Source organism: Notolepis coatsorum (assembly GCF_963971535.1).
Source record: "Notolepis coatsorum genome assembly, chromosome: 5".
Taxonomy (NCBI): Eukaryota; Metazoa; Chordata; class Actinopteri; order Aulopiformes; family Paralepididae; genus Notolepis; species Notolepis coatsorum.
Genome location: NC_140169.1, coordinates 2,641,124 through 2,658,049, shown reverse-complemented (window position 1 = coordinate 2,658,049; position 16,926 = coordinate 2,641,124). Strand labels below are relative to the sequence as shown.

The 16,926-nt window shown below is 40.7% G+C and overlaps 1 protein-coding gene across 1 annotated transcript in view; it reads left to right on the top strand.

Moving 5' to 3' along the window:
• The first annotated feature begins 3,049 nt into the window (after positions 1-3,049).
• Positions 3,050-16,926, top strand: part of sucla2 (succinate-CoA ligase ADP-forming subunit beta) — a 65,617-nt gene continuing 51,740 nt past the window's right edge. Inside the window, exon 1 of the mRNA XM_084315316.1 lies at positions 3,050-3,148. Within this exon, the coding sequence (XP_084171442.1) occupies positions 3,065-3,148 (84 nt within the window). The 5' untranslated portion in view covers positions 3,050-3,064. The remainder of the gene's footprint in view (positions 3,149-16,926) is intronic.

The window sequence follows — 16,926 nt, the reverse complement described above, 5'->3', positions numbered from 1 at the left end:
TGGCTTTTACAGTCAAAACCATATCACATATAGGGGAAACGCTTATATATCCGTGAAAACTAGTCTGATTATCCTAAGACTGATAACATAGATTCCTTACCTGAGATCAGATGGTATCCAAATGGTTTATTCCAATTTCCGATCGCCATTCGAAAAAATCGCTCATTTGATTCATCCATCATGTATACAGTAAAACACATATTCGCCGCGGCACCAAGGCTCCAGAATGAACTCTGGTAGACCCCGGTTACATCAGTGAGAAGTAAAATGTGGAGTCAGAAATCCTTTCTCCCATTCACTTTCATTGAGTCCAATCCAAAAGGGTGATTTACCATCTGGGAGACGATAGGGGGCGCTTTTTTCACATCTGAGCGCCTGGGGTGACTGGATCTCCAACGGTAGGCTCGCTTGATGCAATATGATTTCAGATCGCTCATAAACATTTTTTAAAAGAAAAACGAGTATTCTCGTGATGGGCATTCAACCCGCGGGGGGTAAGAAATCTCGGGCGTGGCATCCAAAGTGTTAAAGCCTACATTTCAGAATACAATGGGGCTTAGCTGTATATTTAGGTTATTGTATTATATGAATGTTTATATGTTTATTTTTATAACCTTACATTGAAACGGCATTAGGAATATTGATTGGATTTAGATAAATTCATTGAACCGTCTTATTTGTCATAATCAAACATTCTAGAACATTTGTGATGTCACAGTATGATGTCATAATCAATCATTCTATATTCAACAATTCTCTCAGAAGATCTCATTGCGCATCTTGAAACAGTACTGAACAGTACTGAACAGATAGACTAAACAACATAGATTGAAGCCTGCATTTCTAGACCCGGGTGCCTTGCCTACCGTTTTGCTGTGGAAAGAGCCGGCAAGTTGATATTTACGGCTTTCAGGTGAGGAGGAATTTTGTCATGTGTCGAGTCGGCTGTGATTTTGGAGACTGGGAAAATACAGTTTTCTTACCTTGTAGTAGTGACGTGAATATTTCGTGGCAGTAAACAGCCAAACAAGTTTTAGTTTAGGAAAATAGCTTTAGGATCACTTCTGTAAAGAAAGACTTTGCTGTGGAAGAGAAATAAACCATTTGGATATCTTTGTTTTACACCGGAGCGGCTGTGGACATTATTTTTCTTTATCAATGAACGTACTACTCACGAGTAAGCAACTTTAACCAAGAGTGGACCGTCGGCCCTCATAAGTAGAGAGGGGATACATGCATGCAACATATAAACAACAACATTAATTTAGGATCTGCACACATTTTCTTAAATGATAAATTAATAATTATTTGTGGGGGGAAAGCAATACATTCTGGATGTATTATTCTTTTTTATTATTACATAAAAATGTGACTTCTACCACCTTTTGAAGGAAAATAATATGAGAAAGGGTAGCACCGGTTAGCTTACTTCCTGTTTGGACAGAGATGTCGGCTCAAACAAGGGACTAAACACATTTCGCACAACAATGTGGAACGCCCTACCCACAGCCGTAAAATAATGTGAATCCCTACCCACCTTCAAAACTGCTCTCAAAGAGCACCTACGGGTGGCTGCAATTAGAAACTGGCCCGGTAAATGTCCAACCCCCTCCAATATACAGTTTATTCCGCTTCGAATGTATATATATATTTTTTTATGATCTCTTTCTCTTAAACAGTACTGTATATTTGTATGTCATAAATGTCTTGATGAAACAGTACTGTATATCTGTATGTCATGTATGTCATAAATGTCTTGATGAATTGAAAATGTGGGACCCTGATGTAAACAAGACGAAAGTCTTTCTGGTCTGCATCCTCTTAACTCATTCTGCGCCATCGCTTAATCCACGAGATGGCGCTAGAACGCCACCGCTGTAAGTCAATGGGGGGACTGCGAGATTTGCGAGTCCTTAAAATATATCTTAAATTATAGCTATGGGTCTAATACACCCGTCGATTATCAGTGAGTTGCTTCTAGTCAACATGTACAAAACGGATTGTTTTTTCATCGGTACATTTCCGTTTTATAGCCTTTTGAATATGAGTATAGTTTGGGTGCTTCTGTGTAATTCCAGAGAAAGACGCGATAATAGCGTTTTAGTGGAATACACTAAACACGTTGTAATTTTTCGCCTGATTATCAAATCTTCCTGAAATCAACACTAGATCATCATTATTATCCTTCCTCGTGCGCAATGTGGTTTAGACCGGCGTGCCCCCCCCCCCCCCCCCCCCGCGCGCTGCCATCAACGGCACACAGCCACACATACACACACAGAGACAGCGTTGATCGGGGTAGAAGTAAATATCAGATCAACGATCAAATGTATATATAGTGTTCTTACCTTGTATCTGATGTAATGCAAAAGAAATAATCCAATTATCTGATCGCCATTCCAAATACTGCTCATGGAGGTCCGTACCACATTACCGACCGTTTCACAATGACGGGCGGGCGGGGTTACTGTTCCAATGCATCGGTGTATCTGCCTACCTCACCTGAGCACCTAAACCCCGCCCGCCCGCACGGCTCGGATCGTCCCAGAAAAGAAACTACACCATTCCCAGTGGAGTGCAATACCCGCTGGAAGGCGTAGGCGGCGGTATTTGCCCTTTTGCGAGCTCAGACCCATTCCCAACGATAACATCAGGCTGGATGGATGAAAATGAATGGGTATCGCTAATAAAAGAAATAACGATTAAAACCCGACTATACTCGTGATTGGCGCTCAAGCGATGGCGAGTTAACCCGACTATCATCGTGACTGGCGCTGAATGAGTTAACAGCCGTATTGTGTTGTATGAATGAATGAATGAATGATTTAATGAAAACTTTATTTAACAGATTGCAGAATGGGTACAGTACAGTACGGCTCAATACACACAATTGTTAAGGGGATGCAGACCAGAGAAAGACGTTTGTCTTGTTTACATCAGGGTCCCCCCCATTGTACCCATTCTGCAATATGTTCATAAAGTTTTCAATCAATCAATGTTTTGACAGTGCCTGTAGCCGGTCACTACGCATGCGCAGAAACTACTCGGCTCTAGAGAGGCAGACATGGCGACGTCCCTGATTTGTGGCCGTTTGTCGGCGAGCCTGAGAAACCCAGGGGCCAGGAGCACACTTAACACCGCGAAGAAGGTAAGTGTGTGTCTACAATTAATGTCAAGGACTCGTGCTTTCAGTTGGTGTGTAAAGTATTGCGCTAGACCATCTCCAAAAGCGAGAAATCTCCCGAAAACAGACAGGGTCAAATGTGACATTAGCCTGTTCTCCATCCAGCTGCTATGCTAACTAGCAGGGAGCTAACTGACGTTAGCATGCTGTGCTGCTGTCACTGTTCAGATACATGCACCTGCAATACGTGCAAACATATCTTATCACTTATCAGGTGCATATCTTTGTCAAGAAGTGCTTATGCGTGAAATATTTGGAGATTTTCGCACTAAATGCGTTTGTCTGTCAAAACCAAACCGTTCCCTCAGTGACCTCCAACAGCTGCGAGGCACAACAGCAGCTCCAGTAACTAGACTAGAGGATCTGTGTCTCCATTCTCTCTCTCTTCCCCACATTTGGAAAGTGTTCCCACTTTATCTTCCTCTGTGATATTAAAGAAAGGCTTTCATCACAGACTCAGGCATGTAAATTCCCAACCTGTATCACAGTTTGGCTTGAATAACACCACACTGACAAATGTGTTTTTCATTGATTGATTGAAAACTTTAACAGATTGCAGAATGGGTACAATACAGTACGGCTCAATACACACAATTGTTAAGGGGATGCAGACCAGAGAGAGTTTCGTTTACATCAGGGTCCCCCCATTTCAATTCATCATATCATGTGATATGACACACACGACATACAGATAGACAGTAGGCTACTGCTACATCTATACATTTATGACATACCAGATTTGCAAATACAGTACTGTTTCTGATACAAAAAGAGTCCAGAAAAGAGAGTATATACATTTGATGTAGAAACTGTACATTGGACGGGGTTGGGTAGTTGGGGTTTGGTTTGGTTTGGGTGGGGGTTGAGTTCAAGCCAATAACTCTGGAGACATCTCCTCCAGTTGACTTTTTTGCAGTGATTCAGTGTTTCTCCAAATGTTTGGTGTGTCCAAATCAAATTCACATTGATTACATTACAAATGGACTCGCTAACATTCCATATCTGTTGAACTATCATTGAGGAAAAGCGGTTAAAAGAAACCCATGGTCAGAATAGTCACCCACCTATTCGCTCAGGCCGACATTTAATGTAGGGCTGAATGAATGAATGAAAACTTTATTTAACAGATTGCAGAATGGGTACAATACAGTACGGCTCAATACATACAATTGTTAAGGGGATGCAGACCTGAGAAAGACGTTTGTCTCGTTTCCATCAGGGTCCCCCATTTTCAATACATTTATGACATACCGGTACACAACATACATGACATTTATGGCATAGGGACATATAGGTATTTAGTACTGATACATTTGTGACATAACGGTATTCAAATATACAGTACTGTTACCCCTAGATCCTGACAGAGTATATACATATGATGGGGAGGGGACTGTACATTAGGAGGGGGTGGGTGGGTGGGAGAGAAATATACATACGGCGGGGAGGGAATATATACATGCGGTGGGGAGGAGACTGTCTATTAGGAGGTGGTGGGGGTTTTGGGCATTTACGGTGGCCAGTTTCGAATTGCAGCCTCCCGTAGGTGCTCTTTAAGAGCGGTTTTGAATGTGGGCAGGGATTCACATTCCTTTACAGCTTTGAAGCTCCAATCACTGCCATGGTAAATAATCAATGAATGTCACTATTCCAGGGTTTTGTTTTTGGTAGTGCATTTCTTTTACGCCTCAAAGAATTTTGCTTATGGGGCGGCTGAGTGGCGCAGTGGGCAAGGCGCTTGCCACTAACGCAAGAGATGCTGGTATCGAGCCCAGCTCTCGGCGTTGCTACCGGCCTGGCTGGCCGTCATACTAACTAGGGGTGCACGATATTGATTTTTTGACCCCGATATCGATACCGATAATTTTCTGCTCCTCAAGGTCGATACTGATACCGATAACCGATATATATTTATTGTATTATAATTGTTTTCCTTTTATGTATATTCCTGTAGTTTTGACCTAACCAGATTTATCATGACATGAGCGTTACTACTATGAACAAAACAAAGCCAAGAGAACAGTTTTGACTCTTCAAATAAAGTGACTATATTTATTTCTCCAAATAAATATAATTTGAGTCGATCACAAAATTCACAATCCGTCAATGTCATTAACAATGTGTTTCCCTGAACAATGAGTGAACTAAAAACCAACAGGTATTGTGCTTTGTCAGTAGGGATGGGTACTGGTACCTGTGAATCGATACCGGTACCCAACGGTACCTTTTTCGGTACTTTAGTCTCTAAAAAATCTACCTACCTCAGTTGTAAAAAAAAAAAAAAAAAATCCAAACTTCAAATAACCACATTTTCGACAGTTTTCGGCTTGCCATTGCCCTGACTGCTTTGTTGTTGAATCAAGTCAAATCATAAGTAAGCATATATTGTGCGTGTGAACGAAGACATTTTTTTAAATTTTTTATTATTGGAGCTATCAATATTTTTATCGGGATGACGTCATAATAGCAGATATCGACCCGATAATTATCGTGCATCCCTAATACTAACACAATTGGCAGTGTTAGAGGGTGGGAAAGCCGGTGGGGTGGGGATTGGACGTTGTGGACAGCGACTCCTACAGGTCGGTTGGGTGACGCCGGTGCGGCGGAAGCAGGAAGTAGTGGGGGCAGCGTGAGCCTCCCACGCGTTACTCCTCGCCACTGAGAGTTCGAGCTGCTGCTGTGAAAAGATGCGACAGGCTGCCTCCTTGTGTACCGGAGGGGGACACGTGATGCAAGGCTTCTATCCTCACTACAGCCAACCAGTGGGAGGCATAGTCTAGCAACGTTCAAGACAGGGGAGGGAATACTTGGAAATATGAAATTTGGATGGGAGAAAAATAGAAAAATGGGGAGAAAAAGTGGATAAAAAAATTAAAAGATTTCGCTTACATAACATAAGCACAAGAAATAATGCCTCCATAAGCATAAACATGGTAAACGGGACAGTCCATACATTTACTGAGTGAAATATTTAAATCAAACTGTGTATTCCCCATTTGCATGGGGAACTCCAGGAACCCCCTCATTTAGGACCCCACATTGAGAACCATTAGCACAACCCTCAGAGGTTGCTTTTAATATTTTATTTATTATTATTAAAAATGTTTATGTGTATTCATTCTGTTTAAACCAATGGGGGTTTTCTTCACAGTTGCAGATAAAGATTAGGCTACACTAATATTATAGTATTATACTATTATAGTATATGACTCGTCATAAAAATTGTAATAAAACATTTATCATAAACATCATATCTGCATCCGCTTGGCACTCGGCGCTCCATCAAGACGTCACCATCACTTTCGTACCAACCGTGCCCTTATTGGATTATTTATGTTGACGAAACTGACTAGTTATATTCATTAAAGAAAGTTAATAAAAAAAAAAAAAATACTAATTTAATCAGATTAATCACTTTATTCAAATTGAGGATCTTGTTTGAGGATTTCTTTAAAAAAAATGTATTTATGATTACATCATAAAATATGACAGACATTCGAAGCTTCATTTGAAAACTTCAATAGAAGCTTTGAATGTAAAAAAAATGACATTTGTTACAGCGCTAGAAAATAATAAGAGAAAAGGTAGCACTGGTTAGTTTACTTCCTGTTTGGACAGAGATGTTCGACATTCCATTTCTCTGTACATCTCCATCAGCTCCCATTCTATCATTCTATCTTTCTGTGCGTCTCCATCGCTAAATACCATCTCGACGTACCATATCCATACCTTCTCTACATACATCTCTACATACCATCTCTATATACAGTATATCTCTACATACATCTCTCCATACCCTCTCTACATCTCTACATACCATCTCTCTACATACCATCTCTCTACATACCATCTCTACATACCATCTCTACATCTCTACATACCATCTCTACATACCATCTCTCTACATACCATCTCTACATACCATCTCTACATCTCTACATACCATCTCTCTACATACCATCTCTACATCTCTACATACCATCTCTCTACATACCATCTCTCTACATACCATCTCTACATACCATCTCTACATCTCTACATACCATCTCTCTACATACCATCTCTACATACCATCTCTCTCTACATACCATCTCTACATACCATCTCTCTCTACATACCATCTCTACATACCATCTCTACATACCATCTCTCTCTACATACCATCTCTACATACATCTCTCCATACCATCTCTCTCTACATACCATCTCTCTCTACATACATCTCTCCATACCATCTCTCTCTACATACCATCTCTACATACCATCTCTACATACCATCTCTCTCTACATACCATCTCTACATACATCTCTCCATACCATCTCTCTCTACATACATCTCTCCATACCATCTCTCTCTACATACCATCTCTCTACATACCATCTCTCTACATACCATCTCTCTACATACCATCTCTACATACCATCTCTCTCTACATACCATCTCTCTACATACCATCTCTCTCTACATACCATCTCTCTACATACCATCTCTCTACATACCATCTCTCTACATACCATCTCTACATACCATCTCTCTCTACATACCATCTCTACATACCATCTCTCTACATACCATCTCTCTACATACCATCTCTCTCTACATACCATCTCTCTCTACATACCATCTCTCTACATACCATCTCTACATACCATCTCTCTACATACCATCTCTCTCTCCATACCATCTCTACATACCATCTCTCTCTACATACCATCTCTACATACCATCTCTCTCTACATACCATCTCTACATACCATCTCTCTACATACCATCTCTACATACCATCTCTCTACATACCATCTCTCTACATACCATCTCTCTCTACATACCATCTCTCTCTACATACCATCTCTCTACATACCATCTCTCTCCATACCATCTCTACATACCATCTCTCTCTACATACCATCTCTACATACCATCTCTCTCTACATACCATCTCTACATACCATCTCTACATACCATCTCTCTCTACATACCATCTCTCTACATACCATCTCTCTCTACATACCATCTCTACATACCATCTCTCTACATACCATCTCTCTACATACCATCTCTACATACCATCTCTCTACATACCATCTCTCTCTACATACCATCTCTCTACATACCATCTCTCTCTACATACCATCTCTCTCTACATACCATCTCTCTACATACCATCTCTCTACATACCATCTCTCTCTACATACCATCTCTCTACATACCATCTCTCTACATACCATCTCTCTACATACCATCTCTACATACCATCTCTCTCTACATACCATCTCTACATACCATCTCTCTACATACCATCTCTCTCTACATACCATCTCTCTCTACATACCATCTCTCTCTACATACCATCTCTCTACATACCATCTCTCTCTCCATACCATCTCTCTCTACATACCATCTCTCTCTACATACCATCTCTCTACATACCATCTCTACATACCATCTCTCTACATACCATCTCTCTCTCCATACCATCTCTCTCTACATACCATCTCTACATACCATCTCTCTCTACATACCATCTCTACATACCATCTCTCTACATACCATCTCTACATACCATCTCTACATACCATCTCTCTACATACCATCTCTCTCTACATACCATCTCTCTACATACCATCTCTACATACCATCTCTCTACATACCATCTCTACATACCATCTCTCTACATACCATCTCTCTCTACATACCATCTCTCTCTACATACCATCTCTACATACCATCTCTCTCTACATACCATCTCTACATACCATCTCTCTCTACATACCATCTCTCTCTACATACCATCTCTCTCTACATACCATCTCTACATACCATCTCTCTCTACATACCATCTCTACATACCATCTCTCTACATACCATCTCTACATACCATCTCTCTCTACATACCATCTCTACATACCATCTCTCTACATACCATCTCTCTCTACATACCATCTCTACATACCATCTCTCTACATACCATCTCTCTACATACCATCTCTCTACATACCATCTCTCTACATACCATCTCTCTCTACATACCATCTCTCTCTACATACCATCTCTCTCTACATACCATCTCTCTCTACATACCATCTCTCTCTACATACCATCTCTACATACCATCTCTCTACATACCATCTCTACATACCATCTCTCTCTACATACCATCTCTACATACCATCTCTACATACCATCTCTCTCTACATACCATCTCTCTACATACCATCTCTACATACCATCTCTCTCTACATACCATCTCTCTCTACATACCATCTCTCTCTACATACCATCTCTCTCTACATACCATCTCTCTCTACATACCATCTCTCTACATACCATCTCTCTCTACATACCATCTCTCTCTACATACCATCTCTCTACATACCATCTCTCTCTACATACCATCTCTACATACCATCTCTCTACATACCATCTCTACATACCATCTCTCTCTACATACATCTCTACATACCATCTCTCTCTACATACCTAACATCTCTCTACATACCATCTCTACATACCATCTCTCTCTACATACATCTCTACATACCATCTCTACATACCATCTATCTACATACATACCATCTCTTTCCATACCATAAATCTACATACCTAACATCTCTCTACATACCATCTCTCTACATACCATCTCTCTCTACATACCATCTCTCTCTACATACCATCTCTACATACCATCTCTACATACCATCTCTCTACATACCATCTCTCTACATACCATCTCTCTCTACATACCATCTCTACATACCATCTCTACATACCATCTATCTACATACATACCATCTCTTTCCATACCATAAATCTACATACCTAACATCTCTCTACATACCATCTCTACATACCATCTCTCTACATACCATCTCTCTCTACATACCATCTCTTTCCATACCATAAATCTACATACCTAACATCTCTCTACATACCATCTCTACATACCATCTCTCTACATACCATCTCTCTCCATACCATCTCTACATACCATCTCTCTCTACATACCATCTCTCTACATACCATCTCTCTACATACCATCTCTCTCTACATACCATCTCTCTCTACATACCATCTCTCTACATACCATCTCTACATACCATCTCTCTCTACATACCATCTCTACATACCATCTCTCTCTACATACCATCTCTCTACATACCATCTCTCTACATACCATCTCTCTCTACATACCATCTCTCTCTACATACCATCTCTCTACATACCATCTCTCTACATACATCTCTCCATACCATCTCTCTCTACATACATCTCTCTACATACCATCTCTCTCTACATACATCTCTCCATACCATCTCTCTCTACATACATCTCTCCATACCATCTCTCTCTACATACCATCTCTCTCTACATACCATCTCTCTCTACATACCATCTCTACATACCATCTCTCTACATACCATCTCTCTCTACATACCATCTCTACATACCATCTCTCTACATACCATCTCTACATACCATCTCTCTACATACCATCTCTCTCTACATACATCTCTCCATACCATCTCTCTCTACATACCATCTCTCTACATACCATCTCTTTCTACATACCATCTCTACATACCATCTCTCTCTACATACCATCTCTACATACCATCTCTCTCTACATACCATCTCTCTACATACCATCTCTACATACCATCTCTCTCTACATACCATCTCTCTACATACCATCTCTACATACCATCTCTCTCTACATACCATCTCTCTACATACCATCTCTCTACATACCATCTCTTTCTACATACCATCTCTACATACCATCTCTCTCTACATACCATCTCTACATACCATCTCTCTCTACATACCATCTCTCTCTACATACCATCTCTACATACCATCTCTCTCTACATACCATCTCTCTCTACATACCATCTCTCTCTACATACCATCTCTACATACCATCTCTCTCTACATACCATCTCTCTCTACATACCATCTCTACATACCATCTCTCTACATACCATCTCTACATACCATCTCTCTACATACCATCTCTCTCTACATACCATCTCTACATACCATCTCTCTACATACCATCTCTACATACCATCTCTCTACATACATCTCTCCATACCATCTCTCTCTACATACCATCTCTCTACATACCATCTCTCTACATACCATCTCTCTACATACCATCTCTCTACATACATCTCTCCATACCATCTCTCTCTACATACCATCTCTCTACATACCATCTCTTTCTACATACCATCTCTACATACCATCTCTTTCTACATACCATCTCTACATACCATCTCTCTCTACATACCATCTCTACATACCATCTCTCTCTACATACCATCTCTCTACATACCATCTCTACATACCATCTCTTTCTACATACCATCTCTACATACCATCTCTCTCTACATACCATCTCTCTCTACATACCATCTCTCTCTACATACCATCTCTCCATACCATCTATCTACATACATACCATCTCTTTCCATACCATAAATCTACATACCTAACATCTCTCTCCATACCACATATCCATACCATCTATCTGTACCACCTCCCCATACCATCTATCTGTACCATAAGGCTGAGACGATATGCCATTTGGAAGAATCGATAAATCGGGACAAAATTATTGATACATATCGATTTATTTTATTATTATTATTTAAAAAATATATACATATATAAAAAAAATTATACCATATCTCTCGATACCATCTCAATCCGCTTCCATTCAGATTCTAATTAGTGAGGATGAGAAGTAGCAGACATACTGTAGGCTACCAAGCAAGTGATGGTGAAGCCTACTGTCCACCAGTGAGACATCATCCATGATGGTGAAGCCTACTGTCCACCAGTGAGACATCATCCATGATGGTGAATTCTACTGTCAACCAGTTTCATATCCTCTATTACATTTCCAGTGTTGACACAGCTGGCTTCCTCCATTGCCTCAGCCTGTTTATAAAAAAAGCTGCAAGCTTTAGTTGCTTGCACAATGCTTTTGTTTTTGTGCATGAGCATTTTGCCACTGTTTTAACTAGGCATGCACTGCTAATGTTTTTTTGCTGCCAATACCAATCGCCCCTCTATGAACCATATTGGCCGACTGCCGACACTGATAGTTCTCTTGGTTTGTTCTAGCAGCTGGTATAGCATTATTATAAGTCAGTTAACTTACACTGTAGATGGCATTTGTTACATCTGTCTCAGACACTCATAATAATTCTACACCGCTGGCATGTTTTAGATTAGTTAGCAACATGTGACTATGACACAAACACAGCTAAGAATTGGCTCACGTTTTTTTGTGCATAAGCATTATCGGAATTCCCCAATCTTTACACTGAATATCTGCCGATAATGATCGACGGCCAATCGATTGGGGCATCCCTCGTTTTAACCATAATCCCTTGCCCTAGTTTTACCCGTAATCCCTTTCACTGTACTGTAAAGTGTTGTGCTTGTGTATGGGCTAGTTGTACAGCATGGTATGCATGGCTTCCAAATACTATTGCATGAGCCTTTTGGTTACATGTCATGTTTACAAGGATACTTTACTCAGGCATGTTGAAGGGCAGGGAGTGGATTGTTTAGCTTACAAAAATAAATGCCAGCAGAGGAGGTCATATTTCAGCAGCGTCTTACCTCTACTGCTAGGTGCATATAACACACTGCAACACTGACTTCACTGGTTCTCAAGCTGGGGTCCTTGATAGGGTTCCAGAGAGTCCCCAGAAAGATGGGTAATCGTTTAATTTCACTTTTATTTCATTGACTAGAAGTTCTTTCATCGTTGCCCAGTAATTGTCATTACCTCTTAGTTTTAGATCACTTGGAGATTCATAGGTGTGATATTCAATGTCCATGTAGGAAATATCCTGCAGCTGACTTGGGGAGAAACGGGCCTGAAAACGGATCAGACCTAACTTTTCACAGTGGTGTTGTGAACCCTCAATGGTGGCCAGTGTTGGAATTGGAAAAGCAATTGCTTGACTTAACGCGATGCACTAACAAAACAAACGATTCAAACGATGTAAGCGTCCTGCCGACAGTTTTTATACAGGACAGTTTTTATACAGGACAGTTTTTATACAGGACAGTTTTTATACAGGACAGTTTTTATACAGGACAAATACAATGGCGGTCGATAGGAACCGTGTCTGTGTTTCCCCCAAAAGTATGCGTGGCTGACTGTGAAAAAGGCTAAAGTACTCTGATGTGCCGGTCGGATCTATAAGAACTTGGTGTTTGTGTCAAGGTCAACTTTATTTATATAGCACATTTAAAACCAACCGAAGTTGCACAAAAGTGCTTTACAATATAAAAACAGAGAAATACAAAAAATACAGTATACACAAAATCAAAAGCTACAATACATTAAAACAGTCACGACATGACCGGGGAATGGGATGTATGGCTTACCAAGCCTCAAAAAGCCAATGAAAACAGGTGAGTCTTCAGCTGTGCTTTAAAAATCTCTAGTCTGGGCAGACCTCATTTGCAGTGCCGGAAGACTGTTCCACAATTTAGGGGCAGCCACCGCAAAAGCTTGTCGCCTTTTGTTTTGGGACATCTAAAAGTAATTTGTTTGATGACCTCAGTGCTCTAGCTGGGGTGCAAGCATGGAGAAGTTCAGCTAGGTACTGAGCGACTGAGGGGCCAGACCATTCAATGCCTGGAACACAAACATCCCAATTTTAAAATCATGTTGATGTGTGTATCAACGTTGGGGTCAGGGGAGGAAACTAACTTTTTGGCTTACCAGCCAACTGGCGAGTATCTGATTTTTTTTACCAGACAAACTGATTTTTTACCAGCCAAAAAAAATCGCTAATTGTGATAATTACTTCTTTGTATGTCTTCGTCTAAATTGATTTTCAATCATAGTAATAATCACACCGTGTCTCTATTCTTTAAAATATTTATTAGCATAAAACATTAATAACAGTCTCTACTCTTCACAATATTAGCATAACACATATTAACATGAAAGAGGGATCTATTCTGGACTGGGTTGGGCTGAACTGGGCAGTGAAAGATGCTGGGTTGGACTGGGTTGGGCAGTGAAAGAAAAAAACCGAAGTATGTTGTGAAGTGTATAGATAGATAGATGTGAAATGTATAGATGTAGCAGTACTGTCTATCTGTATGTCGTGTATGTCATATGTTATGATGAATTGAAAATGGGGGACCCTGATGTAAACAAGACGAAAGTCTCTCTGGTCTGCATCCCCATAACAATTGTGTGTATTGAGCCGTACTGTATTGTACCCATTCTGCAATCTGTTAATAAAGTTTTCAATCAGTCAATCAAGTTAACTTTGAACCTCGGTTGTCAAGCCACGTCAATGTTGTGTATGCATCTGGGTAGGCACACTGTGCCTTTAAGACGGCACGGTGGCCTTACGACAGTGCTGTGAAGTACCGTCAAGTGTTGTGGTAACGTCAGTTGGGTTGGTCTGCTGTTGTGCACTGGTTGAGCTAGCCCCTTTCGTGACTGCGATGTGCAAGCCAGGGGCTTTTGAGCATGAAATAAAATGTCTAACCTTACGTCGTAGTCCGGTGCGCAATAGACTAACATACACCTCTGTAATTTAAATGTGTCCTTACTCCTTGCCTTGGACTCGAGAGTTGTACTAGGGTTGGATGCAGTTCCCCGTTGCTCAGTCTGTCTGTTTTCCATCTTCTGTGCTTAACGTTATCTGTTTGCGAGTGCTTCCTTGATGGCCAGTACCACGGGACTTTTATTCAACATTCTATATTTCCGCGGGTTGGCCAGTACTGCAGGAACTTTTATTAAACATTATATATGTCCACGGGTTGGCCAGTACTGCAGGAACTTTTATTAAACATTATATATATCCGCGGGTTGGCCAGTACTGCAGGAACTTTTATTAAACATTATATATGTCCGCGGGTTGGCCAGTACTGCAGGAACTTTTATTAAACATTATATATGTCCGCGGGTTGGCCAGTACTGCAGGAACTTTTATTAAACATTATATATGTCCGCGGGTTGGCCAGTACTGCGGGAACTTTTATTAAACATTATATATGTCCGCGGGTCTTGTGCAGTGCTTACTCTGTCCTCACAACTCAGCCAAACCCAGGACTCAGAAGACGCGCACCGTTTGCCAGTGATTGCAGAATGTTTTTTTTTTTGTATACTCGCCAGACTGGCGAGTGGTCTTCATGAATCACTCGCCAAACGTAAAAAATACTCGCATTTGGCGAGTAAAGTGGCCTAATTTCCTCCCCTGGTTGGGGTCCTTGACGTGAAAACCGTTGAAAACCACTGATGGTCAGTAGTTTAATCACGTCACCAAGAAACTTGACACCCATAAACTAGAGACCAGCAGCTGCACCAGCTATGTGTAGGTTCTCTCCTAAATTAGGGTGTAAAGTCAACACTAGAGGCTTAGTAACTACTAGTTAGGGTGCATTATCTTTCTGGCTGGTTGCATGACTCATGAGCCACTTGACATCGTAACACATCGCAGTAAGCTGGATCAATAAATTAGGTCTCTACCGGATTACTGTGTTGTAAAAGGACATGTAATTAATGAAGAAATTATGCATTAGTGAGTATAGTTCTGTGACATTGTATGATTTACATCTACCCTAGGACATGTGTAACTATTTAGTTGTAACTTAGAGTTACGTTGTATGGTTTGATTGTCTCCATACATTCTCAATGGGTTTTCTGAGCCATTTTCAGAATAAAAGTGCTCGCTATCCAAATGGTGAAAAAAGGTTCTTGCAGAAATCTCCAGATATTAATATATCTTGATAGCAGATGTTAATATCTCTTGATAGCAGATGTTAACACTTTCAGTGCCACGGACGACATATCTCGTTTTATTAGGCCCCCCACTGAGTGCCCACGATGACAAATATCGTTTTATTTGTTTATTAGCGATCTGATTTCATATTTCATCAACCGAGTCTCCCGTTGGTGTATGACATGTCGTCAGCCTGTGACTGCAACTTGTTCCTGTTTGCGGACGACTCAGCCCTGCTGGTCTCTGACAAGAACAAGTTGCAGGTTGAAAAAACCCTCAGCTCGGAACTAGGCAAAATCTGCATATGGCTTGCTGATAACAAACTATCATTACACATGGGCAAAACAGAGACCATTCTCTTCGGTTCAAATAACAAACTCAGCAAGACCGACGGCTTCTCAGTTACAGTGGGTGACAATATTGTCACAAGGAAAGACGAAATTACCTACCTGGGTTCCATCCTAGAGGCAAATCTTTCCTGTGACAAAATGGCATCCAATGTAATAAAAAAAGTCAACCAACGAACTAGATTCTTGTACCGGATCTCCTCTCTGGTAAACAAGAATACCCTGAAGCAGTGGTGCCCAACCAGTCGATCGCGATCGACAGGTAGATCGCGGGCTGATTTCAAGTAGATCTTGATTAATAAAATTAGATACATTTTTTTTTTTTTTTTTTTTTTTTTTGTAAAATCAACTCCGCCTCTCCTTGTTAACTACAACAAGCAATGCTGTTTGGTATTTAAGATGAGGTCGGACTCGGCACTGACAGATTTGTGATCATTATGCTGCTTTTATAAAGCCTCAAATGACGGCTTACAATATACAATTTTGGCTGGTAGCTCTCGGCTAGGTGGTAAATTTAAAAGTAGATCTTGGTTCAAAAAAGGTTGTGCACCCCTGCCCTGAAGACTCTGGCAGGAGCACTCATTCAAGGGTACTATGACTTGGTACCTCATGGTACCA